At 43.2% G+C, this 23,016-nt stretch overlaps 1 protein-coding gene across 1 annotated transcript; it reads left to right on the top strand.

Moving 5' to 3' along the window:
• Positions 1-14,186: 14,186 nt before the first annotated feature.
• LOC131534909 (Fc receptor-like protein 5) lies at positions 14,187-22,372 on the top strand. Its single transcript, XM_058768030.1, has 8 exons — positions 14,187-14,229; positions 17,348-17,620; positions 17,708-17,839; positions 18,794-18,964; positions 19,048-19,329; positions 21,406-21,648; positions 21,743-21,856; positions 21,988-22,372. Exons 1-8 carry the CDS (start codon positions 14,187-14,189, stop codon positions 22,020-22,022), a joined length of 1,293 nt encoding a protein of 430 aa, XP_058624013.1. The 3' UTR covers positions 22,023-22,372.
• Positions 22,373-23,016: the final 644 nt, after the last annotated feature.

The following is a 23,016-nucleotide window of genomic DNA, read 5'->3' as shown; positions in this document are numbered from 1 at the left end:
GATGCTTCACTGGAGTCATGTCTCCCTCAAATGCGCCTCTTGGTGGCTTATATGTCTGCCTCGTAATGAGGTTCAGGTGTGGCCGGCCAGCCCGCGTTAATGGCGTGCAGGTGCTTCTCCTCCGCTTCCAGGGCGACGCTGATAAGGTCCCGGGACACGCGTTACACTCCCCTAAGCGTCGTCCTGTTCCTGCGGGCAAGAGGGGAGACTGGGGTGGGTGGGAGAGAAACCTGACAGACCTGCGAAAGCTGACCAGCTCGCGAGAGCCCATCGGCGTTGGCATTGGCCGTTCCGCCCGGTGTTTCACGACGGCGGAAGTCCTGGGCGCCAGGAACCAGCGGGTGACCCTTGCGTTGGTCTCCTTGGCCCTCGCCATCCACTGCAGGGGGGCATGGTCTGTAAACAATGTAAACTTTCTACCGAGGAGGTAATACCTGAGCTCCAGGACTGCCCACTTGACGGCCAACGCTTCCTTCTCTACAGCGGCGTAGCGTTGTTCCGTGGGGGTCAGCTTCCGGCTGATGTAGAGCACCGGGTGTTCCTCACCGTCCTGAACCTGGGAGAGGACGGCTCCCAACCCGGTGTCGGAGGCGTCCGTTTGCAGCAGGAAGGGGCAGTTGAAGTCCGGGGCTCGGAGCACCGGCTCGGCGGTGAGAGCCTCCTTCACCCTCTGAAATGCTTCGGCCTCGGCGGGTCCCCAGGAAACCTTCTCCGGTTGCCCCTTCCTGGTCAGGTCTGTCAGGGGAGCGGCTAAGGAGGAGAAGTCAGGGATAAAGCAACGATAGTAACCCGCCAATCCCAAAAAGGCCCGTACCTGGGTTTTGGAGGTGGGCCGTGGGGCCGAGAGAATAGCTGCCACCTTGTTCTCCTGGGGTTTTATGAGTCCTCGGCCCACCCGGAACCCCAGGTACTTTGCTTCGTCGAGGGCCAGGTGACATTTTCGGGGATTGGCGGTCAGCCCGGCCCTGCGCAGCTCCACGAGCACCCTCCGCAGCCGCTCTAGGTGGTCCTCCCAGGTCTCCGAATGGATGACGACATCATCCAGGTAGGCCGCGCGAGGGGCTGGTGGGGCCTCAGCAGGATGTCCATGAGTCGCTGGAAGGTGGCGGGAGCCCGTGCAGGCCAAAGGGAGAACCCGATATTGCCAGTGCCCACTGGGGTGGAGAAGGCGGTCTTCTGCTTCGCATCCTCGGACAGGGCACCTGCCAATAGCCCTTCGTGAGGTCCAGAGTGGATATATATCGGGCTCTCCCAGCCGATCCAACAGCTCGTCTACCCGCGGCATGGGGTATCCATCGACCGGAGACCTCGTTCAAGCGGCGGAAGTCATTGCAAAAGCGGAGGGTGCCATCCGGTTTTGGGACCATGACGATGGGGCTGGACCATGGGCTGCGCGAGGGCTCGATTACCCCCAACTTCAACATCTCCTGCACTTCCTCTTCGATGGCGTGTCGCCGGGCCTCTGGCACTCGGTAGGGCCGCTGCCGAACGATGGTTCCTGGTGGCGTCCGGACGTCATGGTGGATGACATGGGTCCGCCCGGGGAGTGGGGAGAACACATCGGGGAACTGACCGACCAGGTGTTGCAACTCGTTCTTTTGGGCAGCCGAGAGGTGGGGGTTGACATCTACAACCACGGGAGAGGAGGTGGCCAGGGCGGCGAACTGGGTCCTGGTCCCGACCCACCGTTTCAGGAGATTTATGTGGTAGATCTGCTCCTCCTTCCGTCGTCCGGGTTGGCGTACTTTGTAGGTGACGGGCCCCACCTTCTCCGTCACCGTGTACGGCCCCTGCCACTTTGCTAGGAATTTGCAGGCCGCGGTTGGGACTAGGACCAGGACGAGGTCTCCAGGTTGGAACTCCCGTGGTTGGGCTGCCCGGTCATAGTGGCGTTGTTGGGCCTGTTGCGCGCGCGTGAGGTGCTCCCGAACGATGGGCATAACTCTGTCGACCCTTTCCCTCATTTCCCGGACGTGTTCGATAGTGGACCGATGGGCGGCCGGCTGTTGCTCCCAGGCCTCTTTGGCGACGTCGAGTAATCCGCGGGGCTGACGTCCAAACAGGAGCTCAAAGGGAGTGAAGCCGGTGGATGCTTGGGGCACCTCCCGGATCCCGAACAGGACATACGGGAGCATCCGGTCCCAGTCGCGTTTGTCCTCCGCGGCCACTCGACGGAGCATCCGCTTCAGGGTCTGGTTGAACCGTTCCACCAGCCCATCGGTCTGCGGGTGATACACGGAGGTGCGGAGCTGTTTGACCTGTAGGAGGCGACAGAGGTCTGCCATGGTCCGGGACATGAACGGCGTACCTTGGTCGGTCAGTATCTCCGCTGGGATGCCGACCCGACTACACAGCAGGAACAACTCCTGGGCGATGGCCTTTGACGTGGCTTTCCGCAGGGGGATGGCTTCAGGGTAGCGGGTGGCATAATCCACGATGACCAGGATGTGTTCGTGACCCCGGGCGGACTTCGGCAGCGGGCCCACCAGATCCATGCCTATCCGCTCGAAGGGTACCTCGATGATGGGTAAAGGAATCAACGGGCTGGGGGGAGGGGTGCTGGGTGAGGTCCGCTGGCATGTGGGGCAGGCGCGGCAGAATCGCTTCACCTCCGCATCCAAGCCGGGCCAGTGGAAGCGGTCGCGGATCCTTTGGATGGTGTTATGGGCTCCTAGATGGCCGGCCATTGGATGGGAGTGCGCAAGCTCCATCACCGTTTCCGTCTTGGTCCGGGGTACAACCAGCAGCTGTTTCTCCTCCCCCCTTCGCGGAGCGACACAGTAGAGCAGGCCATTTTGGACGATGAAGTGGGGACCGGGTGTGGTGGGGTTGGACATCCTTCCTTCGGGTCACCCTCACTTGAGTCCAGCAGTGTTTCAGCCGATCGTCCCGAGTTGTTCCTTGGCGAAGGTCCGCCTCCTCTAACCTGTTGAAACAGATCAAAGAAGAGGTTAGCAGACTGGGAGGGGACTCACCGTCTCGAGGACTGTCCGAGGCCAGCAGGACGGGCGTCGTCGGGGCGTCGGCTGTGCCTCCGGGTTCGGCGGCTCGGCGGGCTGGCGGGTTGGGCGGCCATGGTGAGCAGGCGGTCAAAGCCTGGCCAGTTTCTCCCCAGGAGGACTGGGACGGGAAGGTCCTTCATCAGGCCCACTTCTACGGGCCAAGCACCTGGGGCGGCGGCAATGGTGACGCTGCCTTGCGGGACTTGGCGCGTGTCGCCGCGGGACGCAGGTGATCGGGAGAACGGCCCTGGATCCTGGCCGTGGGGAAACCACCGACGACTGGACCAGGCTGACCGCACTGCCGGAGTCCAGGAGGGCCCGATAGGGACGCCCATTGACCTCCACGTCTACCTTCGGGGCTGCAAGGGGGGGCTCTTGATGCAGTATACAACCCGCCAGCCATGCCCGGCGTGGTGTGGTGGGAGGCTCTGTGGGCATCGGTTCATCCTGGGGCACGGGAGCCGCCGGCCTGCCTACTGGCCTGAAGGTACCCTCCGGCGAGCGTCGCTCCTGGGGCACCCTTCGGGGAATCGGTGGCGCTCGCTCCCCAGCCTCGCGATGCTGGGCCGCCTCCGCCAGTTCAATGGCGTCCACCAACTCTCCCACGGTGAGCGGGTTCCGCATGCCGGCGGCCTGACGGATGGGGCGCGGAAGCGCCCGAAGCAAACGGTCCACGACTACCCGATCAGCCACTTGGGCGGCGCTGGGGTCTCCTGCCAACAGCCAATGGCGCGCGAGACGAGACAGATCGGCAGCTTGGGCGCGGGCTGGCAACCGGCTGGAATATTCCCATTCGTGCACCAGCTGGGCGGCCGCGATGGGGGAGAGTCCTACCCGGGACAAGATTTCCTTTTTGAGATCTTCATACGAATCCCTCAGCTCCGGTGGCATCGCGAAGTAGGCTCGTTGGGGCTCGCCGGTCAACAGCGGCGCCAGCGCGCGCGCCCACTCGTCCCGCGACCAGCCTTCTTGACTCGCGGTGGTCTCGAACATGAGCAGGAAACTCTCCACGTCGTCGTGGGCCGTCATCTTCGGTATTAACGCTGGCGCTCGGGCGCGGGGGTCGGGCAGCGGAACCCGCTGGGCGGAGGCGGTCCGGAGGGCGGCAATTTCGCGCTCTACCTCTCCCTGACGGGCAGCCATATGCTCCACGATCTGCTGTTGGCGAATGCTCACTTCTGTCAGATGCTTCAGCAGCTCTTCCATGGCTGGGGAGTCGACGCCACCTGAATGTGAATCCACAAAGAAAAGAGAGAGGGGTGCGTTATCGGCGGGGGAAAAAAAAGTGCTTGTCGGTGATTCTTCCACGTGTTATGCCCGCATTCTCCACCAGTGTAACGGGCGGAAGAATCACACGACAGGATGAGTGCAATAAATGCCCCGAAGGGTGCGTTTTATTGAGTGAAATGAGTGGCGTGCCGTAGAATTCAGGTGCTGTGTCTTCGTGCTCCAGGATCAACTTCTTTTCAGTGCTCCGAGTGCGTTAGTGCCCAGTGTCCGGTGTCCGTGCGGTGCAGGTGCTTCGGGCTGGCCGGCTAAACGCTGCTCTCTGAGGAGAGAAGGAGAGAAAAGTGAGTGATGCTTCACTGGAGTCATGTCTCCCTCAAATGCGCCTCTTGGTGGCTTATATGTCTGCCTCGTAATGAGGTTCAGGTGTGGCCGCCAGCCCGCGTTAATGGCGTGCAGGTGCTTCTCCTCCGTTTCCAGGGCGACGCTGATAAGGTCCCGGGACACGCGTCACAATATATATATATATATATATATATATATATATATATATATATATATATATATATATATATATATATATATATGTTCTTATGATATTTCATAATAAATTAGTATTTTGAACCAATGCTTCTGCAAATGCAAGGCTTCTTTAAAGATATGAACGCAATATGCAAAGTTTTGACCACTGGACAGCCTGTGTTACAAATAATGACTGTTTTGAGTTTTGTGTCTAGAGTTTTGAAAAATTACATGAAGGTTCTGTTATTAGTGTAAAAATGATTGTAAAGAAAAATATCTTTTTTTCTTATCTAATTTTTTCTTATTTAAAGTTTTTTGAAAAATCTATAATTTTCAAATTTTGTGTAATGATTCCAGTGTCTGTACTTTTCTCTCTAGTCTATTACAATGGTGCATGAATGTGTAGAACCATAATGAAAGCTCCATCATGTGTTTTGAACAACTATATTTAATGATTGTACTAACAACTACCAAAGAACTACTGCTGTTCTTTATAAAAGTTAAGACTCGAACACGCCCCCCTAAAACGGCTCATTCAAACACGCCCCCACATGTCTACGTCACGGTATGGGGAGATTTGCAAAACACCGCCCAAATGTATACGCAAAGAAAGAGGTTGGGACTTTTATTCTTGCTGTAGTGTTGTTGCTGCCTCCGGCGCCGTGTCCTGGAGATGCTGTGTTTCGTTGTGAAAGCGAAACTACTTTGTTTGGGCTTCCAAAAGAGGACACAACTAGAAATCAGTGGTTAAGTTGTATTCACAACACTGTTCCAGAACAGTTCAACCCAAATATTCAGATGTGTGCAGCACATTTTACGGAGGACTATTTCCTGAACCTGGGAGGGCTTGCCAGCTATGCATAAAGGCTGTTTCTATAAAGTGGGGCAATTTCAACTTTGCAAGGACAGTCTGGCGCTTCTGACTCACAGCCTGTAAGTATGTTTTCATATTTAAAGAATTTGCCACTGACGATTCAAACGCAAGTGTAGAGTGTAGAGTAGTGCTTGTTGTTTGTCGTTTCTCCGATCAGACATGGTAATGAAAATACAGTATAAGTCATTATAATCAGTCATTATGTCCCCACTGGATGCAACAAATGCCTCGTTTGTAATGGTTTTTTTTGTTTTTGTGTCGTCGCGCCGGGACACGGCATCACAATACGGTAAGGGGCGTAACATTTCCGTCTCACGCTTGAGGTATTCAGCCAATCACAATGCACTGGATAGCTGGCCAATCAGAGCACGCCTTTCTTCTCAGAACGATGAGCTTTGTAAAAAAGATGAAGTTTCAGAAAGGCGGGGCATAGAGGAGCAACAATAATGTACAGTATGTGAAAAATAATGTGTTTTTTTAACCTTAAACCGCATAAACACATTGCACTACACCAAATACGCAAAATAATGTTCTTTTTAGCAACGTCATATGACCCCCTTCAATGATTCCAGTGTCTGTACTTTTCTCTCTAGTCTATTACAATGATGCATGAATGTGTAGAACCATAATGAAAGCTGCATCCTGTGTTTTGAACAACTATATTTAATGATTGTACTAACAACTAAATAGTGAAACTATGGGTATCTTGTGTGTGGGTGATCTAAAGTAATGTTCCTATGATATTTCATAATAAATTAGTATTTTGAACCAATGCTTCTTCAAATTCAAGGCTTCTTTAAAGATATGACGTTTTGAGTTTTGTGTCTAGAGTTTTGAAAAATGACATGAAGCTTCTGTTATTAGTGCAAAAATGATTGTAAAAAACTGTAACCAAAGAAAACATCCATTATGATCCACAAGACAGGGTTGACAAAAACACGGAAGAGCAGTGAGGAACTGTGACTTTTCTAATCAAATGTTTTCTTATTTAAAGTTTTTTTTTTGTTTGTTTGTTTTTTTTTTTACCTGTTGTGAGTTGATTATTTCAATCAATAATTTTCAAATGTTTAATGATTACAGTGTCTGTACTTTTCTCTCTAGTCTATTAAAATGATATACTTTAATAAAAATAATAAATAAATAAAAAACAAACAAATACAGTTTTAGGCATTAGTTAATTTGGTTAATTAGTTAACTGGTCTTGAAACAGTTCCCGCCGAGCAAAGTGATGCAGTTTAAGAATATGGTGGTGAAAGCACGCCACAGTGCGGGTAGTTCAGTTAATTTATTTTGGTCGGTATATGCATTTTTATTGCTCTTTTTTATTTTTATATTTTTTGATTGCAGATGACCAACTAAATAAACAAAGAAAATAAAAAAATCCCTAAGGATAAAAAAATATATATATATTATTTTATTCAAAACATCAGCATTTCACATCTCTGTGACTGATTCTTCATATAGGCCTACATGTTAAGACGAACATTACAACTCTGTAAAAAGTTGTTAAAAAAAAAAAAAAAACCTTCTACCTGATCTTACCCTTAATTTAGGGTGATTTATTTATTTATTTTTGAATAAAATCAATTAATTTTATTTATGCCAGATGTCCGTTTGACAGTCGGTGGGCAAATTAAGGGACTGACACAAAAGAGCATGACAAAAAAATAAATAAATAAAAATCCTTCAAAGATTCCAATATTTGTAGCAATAAAATAGCAAGAAACAAATAATTTAAAGGTTTGAATGGGTTATTCAATAGTAGTAGTAGTAATTATTATTCTATTATTTTTTTTAAATCTTTTTCTAACTCATAGAAACAGGTATTATTATAGCTCATGCCATGTCTACACTGGACGTGTGTCAGTCCTGTGTTCCTGTGTCTTGTGTTTTTCTCCCCATGAGACTTTCCCTTGACCCAGTTTTCTCCCGTGTTTGATTATTTCTTTGGTTTCAGCTGTGTTCTGTTAATTATCTAATTTACTCCCAGCACTTAAGCCCTGTGTTTCCCTGGCTTTATCCGAAATCGCCCCCTACACCCTCATTCACTATTCCCTACATTAGTCCACTCATACAGTTCACTTGAAGGAGTGAATGAAACGAGTGAGTGAATTCGGACACTGAGTGCACCTGGAAGGACTGCCGCTTTTGCATATTTGCTTGCTGTTTAATAATAATTTGAAACGGGCAGCTCCAGTAGTAAGATTGAAGGATTTATCTTGAACTCTGTTATGGAAATTATGTATAAACCCTAATAGTCAATTTACAATTAATTTGTACCTGCGTTGTATTACGTCGTGGACGATCGCTTCTAAAATTATGAATGGATGCTGCGGGCGCCATCCTCTGGCGAGACGCGGGAATTCATTCGGCGCGCGACTCTCACAGTGCATTATGGGTTATCTCTAGCCGTTGAGTGTACATCGGTTGTACACTCGTTTTTGCGGTGCATTGTGGGATTGAATGAGTGCACTCGAGAACGTCCACTATGGTTTCGAACACCACTTAAAATGGCTGTCCCCTCAAATAGTTCACTATTTGAGGGTATAGGGGGCGATTTCGGATACAGCCCCTGTCTCCAACATTCCGGTGTTATACGTCTGTTCCCCGTGCTACATGTGAATTCCTGGCTGTCTGTTTGTCTTTAGTTGGATGAATAAAGATTGTTCCTTGTAAACTTCACCGACGTCTCTTCGCTCCCTCGTTCCTACACAATAGCAGCAGCCGAATCGTGACAGAACACCGGACCAAAACTGAAAAGTGTTAAGTGGCGTCCCTTCCTCCCATTTTGTTTCTGTTTTGTGTCCGTTTTTTTGTTTTCCCATTTTTTCCCTCTCCGCGGCTATGGAAACCACCACGGTTTCTGGTGGAGTATGTGCGAGAGTTCTGCAGGCTTGTCGTGTGTACAGTGTTGGATGATGCAACGCTCAACTCCTTGTTCTGGATCGAGGCCAATTACTATCGCCTCGTGGACCTCCCAGACACCACAGGACTGAGCTGGAGGGAAGGGATCCTCCGGTGTCTGGAGAGTGTCCAGCCCCAATCCAGAACCAGCCCGCCGTCCAGCCCGTCAGCTGCTCCCCAGTCAAACCTGTCAGTCATTCCCCAGTCAAGCCCACCATCTGCCACTGATTCAAGCCCGCTGGCCGGTGCTGGCTCAAGCCAACCGGCCGCCTAATTCACCCCCAACCAACTGAGCAGGATGAGGATTCATCCTCGCCTCTGAATCGGCTCCAGCCCCAGAGCTCGCTCCAGTGTCGGCTCCAGCCCCAGAGCCCCAGATAGTAGGGCTTCAGTCGTAGAGGCTGGGGCAGGGGCCAGGGCCAGGGCCACGGCCACGGCCTCGCAGGCAGATCTGCCATGGCCTCCCGAGTCTCCAGATCCACCATGGCCTGCCGAGTCTTCTGATCCGCCATGGCCCCCCGAGTTCCCGGATCTGCCGTGGCCTCCCGAGTTCCCTGCTCCGCAGTAGGTCCCGGAATGGGCACCACCCTGGAGGCCTTCTGTCCTGTCACCCTGTCCCTATAGGCCTCCAGAGCGCCCTCCCTCCCTCTCCCAGTTGGATGTTGTACGGCGCGGGACGCGCCTTCCGGGAGTAAATGTCAGTCCTGTGTTCCTGTGTCTTGTGTTTTTCTCCCCATGTGACTTTCCCTTGACCCAGTTTTCTCCCATGTTTGATTATTTACTTGGTTTCAGCTGTGTTCTGTTAGTTATCTAATTTACTCCCAGCACTTAAGCCCTGTGTTTCCCTATCTCCAGCGTCCGGTGTTATACGTCTGTTCCCCATGCTACGTGTGAGTTCCTGCCTGTCTGTTTGTCTTTATTTGGATGAATAAAGATTGTTCCTTCCAGTCGAATCGTGACAACGTGACAGTTGTTATGTCACGCTGTATTACGCCACATCTAGACCAGGGAAGTCAAACTCAGTTTAGATTTAGATTTAACCCTAATTAAACACAACTGATCCAGCTAATCAAGTCCTTCGGGCATATTTGAAAACTACATGGTATGTGTGTTGGAGCAGGGTTGGAACTAAAATCAAGAAGTTCAGCAAGAGCAGATTTCCTCTTCCTGGATGTGTGAACAATGGTTCCCATTATCACTATTGTCAGGAAATTCAGCAGCCCCTCTGCTCATCATTTCCTTCATCATCAGCAGTTCTCACTTCAGCATTCTTCCTTGCCTTTAATGACAAAACTGGGCAGAATACAACTTTCATTAACCCTTTCGCACGTGAGTTTAAAATATTCTAGCTGAGCCCCAGGCGTGAGTTTTTTTAGGCGACCGTTATTTTAGAACTTATAGCCTTATTGTTTCCATGGTGACGCGTCATGCTTGTCATGTGACACACCGCAGCCCTAATAGCGCTGTATGACACATGGATTGCTTTTATTTCGTTTTTCCTTTTTTTATTATTAATATTCACAAACATACTCGCTATATTATTAAATATCTGATATTCCGATTCTGAAATATGTGCAAGTAAATGTGTTTGGTTGTTTAAACACGTTTATAATGATCGTGTTAGTTCATCTATACCGGGTGATGAGCGTCTGATCTGGCTCCGCGCCAGAAAGCAGATTTGAATTTCAGCAGTTGATGACGTGACTCACTGAAAGTTCTAATCACACCAGTGTGATCGTACGCTCCAGGGACCAGCCAAGACTGATCACACCAGTGTGATCGTACGCGTTAAAGGGTTAAAACCATGATTTAGATTTTATGAACGAATGTGATTTTTAATCTTGGTGCTATGTTGCTATTCTTGCATTAAAGCTTATATATCAAATTTAATGACCAATTTACATTTTTATATGCCAGGCACATTCATTAAAATTCAACACAGCTAAGCTTTACTTAGAAATCATAACTTCATATTAGGCTTCATTAACAACCTCTTCATTAAAATAAAATATGTGATATAGAAAGAAATCAGATTTTTAATACTTTATCAGCAAATATTTTGCAATATTTGTTCTATATTATTGTTATATTCTCTATATCAAGAGTGATTGTTATTTTGTTATTTGATGTACAGTTTGCATATTTTGTTATATTTGTATTGCATGCATCACTTTTCATAGGTCAATTTCGACACAAAACCTATGAGTAAGCAACCGTTGGTAGTTTGAACTGTAAGAAAAAGGAAGGGGCTTGGTGTTAGACAGTCTTTTGGCTGTTCTTTGAAACCATATTTAATTTGAAGCTTGAAGAAGTGTAAATAGTTCTTAAGTTTGATTTCTGATTTGTGTTGTATCCTGACAAACGAAAAGTAAACCATTACACTGCAAGTTTAACGTATAGTTTAAGTTAAACACAAAAGATATGATACATTAAACTGTTTAACGTATCATATCTTTTGTGCCGATTCCCTTTGGAAATGGCATAGAACGGAAATAGATCATAGCAGCATGTTTGTACCTCAGGAGACAAGAGGGTAGTGCAGATAGCAGGCTGCTGCTCGAGAAACCTGGAAAGCATCTTGAAGGTTGTTGTGGAAGCTGCAGCATTTTCTGGTTTCTCTTCAGTAGCTACATCCGCGGTGCTCAGTGGCGGTTTTAGGCATGGGCGAACGGGGCAGCCGCCCGGGGCGGCATTTTTTCATGACACGTGGGGGGCGGCACAAGCACTTGGAAAAAAAAAAATCATCTGCGACGCTAAGCGGTTTTCTATTATCTATCATATTATCTATCATATAACTGTGCGGGAATTGGCAAATTGGCGCCCCTGCTTGTTGAGAAGGTACCGAGCACAGAAGCTGTGTGAGAAGTGGAAAGGGGAGGGGGGTGCGGCCGCGGGGGACAGTTCACCTCTCCCAAATTAGTGGGACAAGTGGGCTAAAGTCAGTCACACCCAGGGGCGCGGGAAGTGTTTTTTTCATGTGGGCAACTGTTTAATTGTTGGGAATATAAAAAAAAAAAAAAATCGGAGTGTCCCAGATAGCAAAATTTGTCTGGCCCATCTCTGGGCCACAACCTTGCTTAGCTTCTGGCCCAGTTCTGGCTGGGTCCCCGGCCCGAAACTGGCACACACACTGAAAACCGACTCAAACAATTTCCTCTGGCCCAGATGCGGCCCACGCCCTGTAAAATGACTCTTATTTATTGACATACTGCATACTGTAGAGTGACTTCTATTATTTTATGTGGCCCAGGTCTGGCCCAGACACTTTAAGCCAGATCTGGCTGAGATTCGGCTTGGTCCCCGGGCCGAATGTGGCCCAGAAACTACTAAATGTAATTCAGCAGTGAAACACAAATACAACCATTTAAAAACATTAAAAAGGCTTTAATTATAAAATTACCAAATACTTTAATATAAATATATATAAACAAATGCACTACAGTATAAACATTCACACTTTTTAAACCACAAAGTAACAACTAAATTAAATTTACTGTATATTTTATATATGAAGAGTTCATTTGCAGAAACAGATAACTTTGTTTTAACAATTTTAAAAATCATGTTTTTCATTGTGCATTCCAATTAATCTCAATCAAACTGCATTCAGGTTATTTTGATTAGGTAAAGAATAACTAATAAATACTTGCTAACTAACACAAAACAAAAACACGATAACAAAAACATGATTTTTAAAAATATTTAAAACGGAGTTATCTGTTTTGCAAATAAACTCTTCATATATAAAACATTATGTGTCATAATTCAGTTCAGTTCTTATCAAATGGCGTCAGTGCAGTCAAGTCAGTAATATTGCTGAATATTAGGTGTCTTCAACCAAGCAAGACAAAAGGCAACAGTGACAAGGAACCCAAACAAGACCCGGCTCAGTCAGGAAACAGTCTCGTCTGGCCAAACGAGTGAATGTGGTGCGATTATTCCAGGCTGCATCACAAGTCAGATTGTGGATTGATATCATTCAGAATATTTCATCCAACTTCTTCTGCATGAAGTAATATCACGCTAGCAGGTGAAGCTGGTAAAAAGGGTCTGTGCAGAGGGCTTGTCTGATTCTCGTAGTCTTTGCTGAGGATCTGTGCTGGGGCCATCAATGAGGTCTTCACAGAGGATCTGTCATCCAGCTGACACGGTCTCCGCTGACAGTCAGGGATGTGTTGTGGTCGTTCCTGGGTGCAGGTCCACCGTCTGGTCTGGATACGGCTGGATCAGCTGATTACTGTAACCTAGGGATAAGGGTGAGACAGTATATAAGCAACTAATATAAGCATTGATGTCATTCTTCTTACAAATTAACAAGTACATTAGACATTATAGGAAGTGTTGCTGCTTACCCTAATTGGTGCAGCATAAAGATCCTTTAAGAGATTTGAATTATAGAAATGTTATTGTGTGTCATGTGTATGGAAGGTTAAAGAGATGGGTCTTTTAAACTCACAGAGTGTGTCTGCCTCCTGAAGTCCACCCTTTTGATCAGCTGGAGCCACCTCTTCAGTCCCTTGACCTCTATTTCAGCAGCATTGGCTTGAAAGTTTTTCCAAATTGCAGCCTTGAAATATGTATAAATATATAATTGTAAGGTAATTATTTAATCTTAAGCATTACAGTTTTTTTACAATCATTAGAACCAGACCCAGAATTCGCACCTTATAAGTTTGATGAATGTTCATGCAGCAGCTCAGAATTTCTGTAAAAAAAAAAAAATAAAAAAAAAATGTCAGATTACATAAAAATTTAATCTGAACACTATATATAAATTTGTTTGCTCATAATAATCCCCACCACAGTAAACTAAGTATGATTTTAAATCACATCACACGGCATATCTATGCTTCAAAAGTTTTCATTCACTCTAAAAACTGAACCTGCTCAAGTGCAGCAGACAGATTAGGCCTCTATTGAAGAACAAAAGATGATGCACTTACATTTTACAGCTCTCTCTTACGTGTCTATAGTGTTTTTCTCTGTCAGAGCTTCCCACACGGCAGTGTTACCACAAAATAAATATTATTATTAAATTCAGATTGCACATATTGAATTGTCTTAGCAGGTGTAATGCTACAACAGCGTGCTCAGTTTGATTCACAAACAAATGACTCATTTGAATGGTTAAGTGAATCGAATCAGAGAGTCACTCGTATAGATGTTTATGGCGCCTCCAGCGCAGTCCGACTCCTATGATTCAATAACAATCACTCGTTGAAAAAGACGAATCGAATGAATTCTAGCAAACAAAATAGAATTTAACTCATTAAAATTTAATTACCTAACATTATCGTGCACTGGATACAACTCATCGGTTTTTCATATTAAAAAATTACATATTGTTTTCCTAAAGAGACCGCGCCTGACAGTTAGGCCTATCATCAACACTCAATCCGGGACCGAACGGTTTTTCTGATGCTATTATCATCGCAACCCTAACAGAAACCATCTAAAACCTATACTCTTCGTGGCATTTAAACATCAAACAACACTAGATTGATCATTAAATAACTTAATTTACCAGTTTGCAGCTGAAGATAATTCCTCTTGAGAACTGTGCCCGCCGAAATCTCCTCAGGATTAACCGCCAAATCTTTCTCTCAGGCGGCTTTCATTCTAGCAGCGGCCGCCGGAGACAAAACCAACTCGGGCCAATGGTAAATACACACAACTACACCGAGTGCGGAATTGCCGCACGTACAACAGCTTTCAGCCGAGATCGGCCCAGAGAGAAAAAGCAGTCTGTCAGCCAGAAGTGTTTTGTAGAGTCGGTGCGGCTCTGGCCCATTATCTTCTTACCGACGTCGTGACTGAGCCGACAGTGCCGCATTTCAGCCAGAATCGGCCCGAGTGTGCTTGCTATCTGGGGTCTATTTAAGTGCAAATAGCTATGTTGCTGGCAGAGGCTATTTAGATTAACTCCACCCACAAATGTATGATTGGGATAGTCAAATATGCAAAAGACGGTTACTAGCTGTCAGATTCAGTGGTGCAGATGGTAAAATTTGCGTTACACTTCTTTCGACACGATCGACCAGGATTCGATTCTGCCTTTTGGCGAACTTTTTTTCTCCCTTTTTAAATTTCAAATCACATCACATCAGAAAAGCATTTATTTTTTTATAAAAATGAAGGAAATAATCAAAGAGTTGAACATAAAGTATCGGGTAGGGTTAGGGTAGGTGTAGAGAGGGCTTTTGTCCCAATAAGGTGGCATCCATTTAATAATTAGAAATAAAATTTAAAAATTACACTCAATAAGTTATTGCATACTATTTTATAATGTATTACAATGCAGAAGTGCAGATAATTACCACTATTTTTGCAATAAGTAATGTTTTTCTCTAATAATGTTTTTCGCCATGTTTTTATTTTATTTTAACATAGAATAAATAGAATCTAAAGCTATTTGCACTGTGTAAATAACATATCACTAAAGAATACTGCTATTTTCACTTTGTGGTTTAGTCTTGACTTCTGGTCGTGAGTGACAGTGTTGGGGGATGGGAAATCTGTTGATTGTCGAGTGGCAAATAAACACAGAGTGTTTATTATGTATATAGAGTATATTTATTTAAGTTCTGATAACTTATACTGTTTTGTGCAGAATTGTGTTTTTCATGTTGAAGGATTTGTGCAATTGAGAAATATAAGCTTGTCTTACACTTATATTGTTATAGTAAAACTGTTTGTGCCAAATTTTTTAGCAAGAAAACCTAAAAAAAAAATTTCTCGAATGGGGGCGCTCAGAGGGGTCTCGCCGGGAGTAATTCAATGTAGAACCGCCACTTGCGGTGCTTCTCTGGAAGTTCTGCAAAGAACTTTGACAAGCAGTCGAGTGATGGCTGGCAGTTTTAAAGCACACTATGACACCAGGTTAATTATGTGCGAAAAACACGTGTTATTATTCAAACAGCTCAAAAGCTACAGCCATATTCAACGCATTGTCAGTACAGTCAGGTCTTTTTCAGTCAGCTTCCATTCCTCCGTAGCCTTCTGCATAACCTCTGCAATATGAGCACTGGTGTGAGTCTCGTGCATTGCCCTTGTTTGCAGCACAAAGGAGTGCATTCTGCACTACAAAAGCAAGAGACCTTAGCTCGCTAGAGTGTGAAACTGAGAAAAATTACTTTAAAGTTTTTTACTTGTTTAGCCAAATTAATTATAGGTAGGACACTGGAAATTTGGCAATTAGATGATTTAGTAATGCAAATTATCTACATTAAAAAATTGTGAGCTCAAACTTGATTTTTACCGCTATTTTTAAGTTAATGTACTCTGCCTTTGCATTGTCTGCAAAAAGTGATAAGTCGCACCCAGGCAAAAGACTGTAACTTCCACATTATCAGTATTTAGTTGCTGATCACCATTTACAAAATCGTTATAGTGTATAAAATCTAGTGATCATGGGGCTATTGCATATAGTAATGTGTATTATTATAGGCTATTATTAATATTATTATTATTATTATTATTATTATTATTATTATTATTTTGACCGTAACAAGAAGACTAAAAGTAAAACATGTGAGTGGATACCGTTTTGCAACCAATTTATTTGCTATGTTCAGTAACGTAAAAGAATGCTAGACAGCATAATTGCTTCGACTTGAATGAAATAGCCTAACCTAAAAGAACGACTTGTGGATTTATGTGAACGCCAAAGCGCAGTGCCCTTAACGCAGCATGCATCATGTTCTGGAAATAAATCATGAGACTTTTGCCGAGATCTCGCGAGAGGTAGCAGAAAACTTTCCAGTGTAAGTTAAATGTTAATAATAATGAATTATTACATAGAATTTATTATATTAAAACATAAAGTATTGCACAATTGCACCATCGGTTCATCACTTTGTGCAACATTTGCAACTGATTTTTATCACTTGATTTGAAGCACCACAATTGCTAAATTGTCATCTGTAATAGAACAGACGTAAGTTTATTTTTAAATCCAAAGCATTGAAAATCAAAACAAAGCTTTGTAAACAGTTGTGTTTCAATAAGTGTGACCCATAAAGTAATGAAAAGTTCTACACAGACTTGTGGTATTCACGCCCACTTGAAAACTTAGACCAAACACAGGAAAAAATGTCATAAGTAGACAACTGGTCAAGTGAAAAGACCACAAGTGTGGTTATTTGGACAAGCCCATATTTTGAAGTCATGTACTAACATTTTGGAGACCAAATTGCCTATGGATATCCAAATGAGGCAGGCAAAAACCTATATGCACATAAAATCTCTATATTACACAATGACTCTGCAAGCAGTGAACTATAACAGTACTCAACAGTCAATGAACTATAATAACATTGCCTCTTAATGGGAAGTAAATGATTAATATCAAAATAAAAGTTTTACTTTTTCTTCCCAGGTAGCCTTTTGTACAATGAGTGTTACATTTGTTGCATTACAAACACCTTTTTTTTTTCAAGGCAAATTACTCACATGACAGTTCTGAGGTGTGACAAGGAACAAAAAACATTTCCAGTGAATACAAAATCTTCAGAAATATGTTCATACCTCTGAAGTCTTGAGATTGGACAAGTTGATTTCAGTTTCTGTCTCGATCATCAGTCATTGTAAAATGTGTTAAGTCTTTTTACTTGTCCTCAGTTTACACAACCATTAGCCATTTACAGCCTTGTTGATGAGTCAATAATAAGCTGCTGCATTTTATGATGCAGAAATCATGATATATTTCTGCAGCACATTTTCCTGTAGAAATAAAACGTTGTAATCCAAAATTAAGTAACTGCAGTCATGCAGTAAAAACAGTAGATTATTTTCATTGTGAATTGTTGTCATTTTACAGAAATAACTAAACCCAAAGTGAGCATTAAACCTGCTCAACATGTATTCAGAGGAGACACAGTCACTCTCAGATGTGACATCGATGGTGGAGGAGTCACTAGCTGGCAGTACAGCTGGTATAAAGATGGTTCAGCCAGTGTTTTCAGTGAACTACAGGAACACACATTCAGTCATGTTACTGAGTCTGATGCAGGTAAATACTCCTGTTATGGAGCAGAGAGAGGAGGATCACGAACATCAAACATCAGTGATGCAGTTACACTGGCAGTATCAGGTGCGTTTGATCATCTCTTCATAAACACACACTTATTTAACATGTTTTTATTTGTCATTGGTTTTATTTGTCATTTGTCAATTCCAGATCTCAGAGCAGTTTTAAGTGTTTCTCCACAGAAGTGGTTGACTGAAGGAGATCCAGTGACTCTGATCTGTGAAGTTTACGGCTCCTCTACTGGATGGACATTCAGCTGGTACACTGTAACTGTTTCATCAGGTATAAGTTATAATGTGCTTCATGTGCTAACATCTGAATGAACTGGTTTTATTCAAGCAAATTACTGCTTAAAGGGAAAGTTCACCCAATTTCATTTAAATGCATGTATGCATTCTTTCTTTCTTTTTCGGACCACCTGTGCACACTCATCCACACTGTATGATGGCAATGGGTATGATCAGCATCAAGCTTTTGAAAAAAGACGCAAATGAATCAGAGAATGGTACCATGCGACTCCTGCTGTATATTTCAGGTGTTCTTGGGGTACATGATATAGTTTGGTGAAAAACAATACATTATTTAATGAAAATCCTAACTTGGTTATTCTCTATAAATGACGTGAAGCAGCCAAAAATAAACCAAAACCACAAGAGATGAGGCTAACTTGTGACACATCAGTCATCCTTTACAATTGCGTCTAGAAGTTTATTTTATCCACTGAAAACTTTACAAACACTGAGGCATTACCTGATGGATCAGAAGATTATTTAAATCAAGGCAAAAATTCGAATGAATAATAAAAAAAGTGTGCTCCCGCACTCACCCCCTTCTTTCCTAATTGATTTAAAAAACATGGCATGAATATCTCTTGTTGTCATGACATTGACAGATGAAAGCTATAACTTGTTGTTGTCACCGCAGAAAAGAAAGTGCATGGATTTTGTGTCGTGTTTTTTTTTTTTCATAATATTTTTAATGTAAACTATCCCTTTAATGTGATTGAGTCAACCACACATCAATAACATTCTACCCCAAACTCTTACAATTGTCGTGACTGATCTGGATGTTCAAACAAACTTAGCAATGTTTTGATGACTATGGATGACTTCCGTCTCTGCTTTAAATGTTAATATCTCCTAGCTCAGCCTAATATGCAATTACATTCACTTTAAAGGTCAGAATACCTAGAAATACATCTTTACGGTAACAATTGCACATTCTCACTTTATACAGACAGCGGTCATCGTTATAAACTGCTCTCAGACAGCAGCAGAGGAGCTGGAGGAAACTACACTGTCAGTTCAGCTGCTCTAAAACACACAGGAGCTTACGTGTGCAGAGCAGAGAGAGAAAACCCTGCTTATAAAACAATCTACAGCAACACACAACCACTATGGCTCGCCAGTCAGTATTTTTATTTATTTATTTCATTTTTGAACGCACAAATTTAAAACATTTCTAAATTGTAGCTGTAATTTCCTTCTCAGGTGTTTCTCCTCGAGTCTCTCTGATCATCAGTCCAAGCAGAACTCAACACTTCACATTGGTCTCTCTCTCTCTGAGCTGTGAGGACCAGAGCAACTCTACTGGATGGACAGTGAGAAGATACACAGAACATGGGCAGCTGGAAGATTGTTTACTATCACGCTGGGCATCACAGACAGGATCTACATGTAAAATCAGCTCCACCGTCCCAAAAGACACTGGAGTGTACTGGTGTCAGTCTGAATCTGGAGATAGCTATAATCTTGTTAATATCACTGTACACAGTGAGTATATATTTCTTTATTTATTCATTTCACAGGCAGTTTACAGTCAGTGCATAAAGCTGGTTAGTACAGGAAGCAGGGGGCCTTATCTTTTTTTGAGGCTAAGGACACCAGTATTAGTTTTTTTAAAGCATAAATAGTGTAATTAGTGTGTTCACACAGAAAATTCCAAAAAGAAAAAATGCACATCAAATACCCAGATGATGCACTTTAAAAAAAAAATAAGTGTGGGAATGTTGCTCACTTGTACTGTTGTACACTTCATGTACTATCACAGCTTTAATTACAAACTGGAGCGGGTGTGGCTATCAGATTCTGATGTTGGATGACACAATAACCTTATAGGCTATAATTCATACACAGTTGAGTGCATAGGTGCTGTATACCTATATTATGATTCCCCTATAATTACGAGCCAAAGAAACACTTTTAGTGCTTTTTAGAACCATTTCAGTGACTTAAAAATTTTAGTTTTTCACTAACCACACATAAACATTGTTTTCTCAAAAAAACAAATATGTGCATTCATGTTGCTTACATATGATTGTAGCCCAGTCTTTTGCTGAATAAATCAGCCATTAATATGTTTTTAAGATATCGAAAACAGCACAAATACTGTACATGATATGAGCATACGTGACGTATTTTCGGGCCGGTGCTAAGTACTACTGGCCAATAAAATGCTGTGATGGTATAAGGGCTTCAGACATTTGTCATTTGGTGTTCACATAGCAACGGCTTTGTAGCGTTGAAGTAAACCTATGAAAGGGAACCTTTCCATTGCACAAAAGTTTCTTTATTTAATTGTTCTTCTGTGGCATCACTACGAAAACACCCTTCTTGAACCTTTATTTTTAAGTGTGTAGAAAGTAATTACATAATTCTTTAGTGCTTAAGTCACTCAGCGAGCAATCAAGAAGTTGCTGTGGTATGAACTAAAAAACATTTTGGTGTTAGATACACAAGAAAAAATGGCATTGTTGGGGGAATATAATGTTTTTATATCACGTTCAACAACAGTGTTTTTCTAGCTGTCACAATACTAGACTGTTTGTTCTGCCTTTGCAATCTCTACCTATGTGTTCCGGGAGGGCTAGCACTAATGTGCTTTCGTCATCATACATAAACTTAACTTGTGCAACGCTTGGTGGGAACAAACATACTCTATTAATTATCTTTAAAGGGTTAGTTAATCCAAAAATGAAAATTTTGTCATTAATTACTCATAATTGCTGCCGACGTAGAACACCAACCCAATCTTATGGCAATTTGTACATATTTTACGAGGTGGCTAATTCGTACGACCTCACTCGTACAAATTCATATGATTTTTGCTAAATCGTACGTATTTTACGAGTTGCCAATTCGTATGAATTTCTACAAATGACCTACACCTAACCCCGCCCCTAAACCTATCCGTCACTGGAGTTTAGACAAATCGTACAAATTCGTACGAATTAGCCACCTCGTAAAATACGTACGAATTGGTCATGAGATAGTGTTGAGAACACGCATGCGCTGCACCTTGTTTACGAGCAGAAAAATGCACACGCATGCATACTTTCGATAATGGAGGAGGACAGTTACTTGGAGGAGAAGAATTGTTGAATAAAGTCGTCATTTGTTTTCTTTGCACACAAAGACTATTGTTTTAGCTTCGTAAAATTCAGGACTAGTCTGCATGGCCTGAATAAAGCAAACCAGTATCTTACCAGTAAAGGTTTGATGGAAGACGATTATAATGGAGGTAAAGATAATTGCAATATCAGTTTAAGGCAACTGGCATAATGGTCTGTTGCTGTGTTTCTGTGACTGTTTAAAGCACATGAATGAGACACGTGATTGGATGTTTGTTGCTAAGCATCTAACCGTAACATTTTAACACGGCATTATTTCACACTGTACAACTTTGGCCCAGCAAAGCGGGGTTAGGGAGCCATTTACACAGAACACATTTCTGCTTTTAAAAAGTTGAGACAAGGGCAGTGGAATGGGAATTTAACCATAACAGTGACAGCTATACAGTGCAGTCAACTACTCTGTTTACATAAAGTTTGTGTTTTCTCTGTTATGTAGTTGGTGTTATTCTGGAGAGTCCTGTTCATCCTGTGACTGAAGGAGATACTCTGACTCTACGCTGTTTATATCCGTATACAAGCCCACCAAACCTCAGAGCTGATTTCTATAAAGATGGATCACTGATCCAGAAGCAAACTACAGAGATGATCATCTCTAATGTCTCAAAGTCACATGAGGGTTTCTACTACTGCAAACACCCGGAGAGAGGAGAGTCACCCAAGAGCTGGATCTCAGTCAGAGGTGAGAGTCAATGAAACTGTTAGCTGATTTATTTCTTCATATGCTCTCGTTCGGATATAGTGCTTAATAAAGTTAATTTGTGTCTCTTTTTCAGTGTCTCACTCAGAATCTCAGATCTCTGTCCTCCACACACTCAGTTCTGTACTGGCAGTTTGCCCATATCTGCTAGTGACAGTCGTGCTGATCTTCAGATGCTACAGGATAAGAGGTAAAAAGTCTGACTGATTTATTTGAAGCCACTGTAATCATTTGCTTTAAAAGAGTTAAAAGATGACTGTTGCAATTAACACAGGAAAAAAAACAAGTGAATATTGAGATGTTTGTGTATTTAATTAACAGTTACATCTGTTGAAGAGGACGAGACTTCTGTTTGACATGCTGTTGGGATGGTGAGAAATGTCAGCTTCATCCTGAATTTCTCTTTATTTCTCATTTCCTATTCTCAAGCTTTTACTTGCCTACTGGCAGTTTACTTACTGTGATGACCAAGTTTTGAGAGTGATAACTGCATTTAAATGCAAGAATGAATCCCAGTAGTTATTGTACTCACTGTGTAAGGAATACAGAAGTCACTCCGATTCACAATGGCTAAACTTTTGCTGTTGAGCACAACAATGTAGTTTGTATAAGCCTGTATATTCCTTATTTTAGCACAAAATGCCTTGTAGGTCTTTGAGATTTACCTGTCCATGTTTCTTTGTTTTATATAAAGTGTTTTGTTGTTGTTGTTGTTGTTGTTGTTGTTTTACAGTAATATCGAAGTGGATGCTTTGTTAAATTCTTGAAGTGTGACCTTGTTACTTGAACAGAAAAAGAAAAGGAACAACAGCTTCTTATTATGATGTATCATCCTATACATGCCAATTTCTAAATATTTGTTCATAAATTTGTTGTTTCCAGAGCCAGTGAATTTACATGCTTATTTTTACACATCCTGTTTAAAAATGCATGCAAGTGTTTACATGATGAGAGCTGCCTGTTATGGTTAATAGTTAATAGTTAATAGAGAAATCTTCTAGAAAATGCTGTTAGTCTAACAAACAAACAAACAAACAAACAAACATACAATCACTCATACATGGGGAAAGGACAAATGAGAGTTGATGGATGAAAACATCAAGAAACCAGAGAACCACCTGAATAAACACATCAGCGCCGTTTATAACGGGGTCTATAATTTATACTAAACCTCTGTTTTGTTTAGGTAAATGTACGATACTTGAATTTCCTTTGTGTCTGGATGCAGTCTCGGATGAATGCTCTGATGGTTTAAAGGTTTGGTGGTGTTGAAGTTCTTCAAGTTCTTCCGGGTTTGAAGGGTGATGAACTCCAAAAGATGTTATTCTGGCTCGGTGATGATTGGGAGTT

This window comes from Onychostoma macrolepis, chromosome 03, assembly GCF_012432095.1.
Source record: "Onychostoma macrolepis isolate SWU-2019 chromosome 03, ASM1243209v1, whole genome shotgun sequence".
Lineage (NCBI taxonomy): Eukaryota > Metazoa > Chordata > Actinopteri > Cypriniformes > Cyprinidae > Onychostoma > Onychostoma macrolepis.
This window is presented reverse-complemented; position numbering and strand designations above follow the sequence as displayed.

What these genes read in the sequence shown, in the direction of transcription:
- LOC131534909 (XM_058768030.1), top strand. Translation starts at nt 14,187, where the DNA reads ATGGTAAATACACACAACTACACCGAGTGCGGAATTGCCGCAC. An exon ending in ACAACCACTATGGCTCGCCA is followed by an intron (nt 18,965 to 19,047) that starts GTCAGTATTTTT and finishes TTTCCTTCTCAG; the next exon opens with GTGTTTCTCCTCGAGTCTCT. An exon ending in CAGATGCTACAGGATAAGAG is followed by an intron (nt 21,857 to 21,987) that starts GTAAAAAGTCTG and finishes TTTAATTAACAG; the next exon opens with TTACATCTGTTGAAGAGGAC.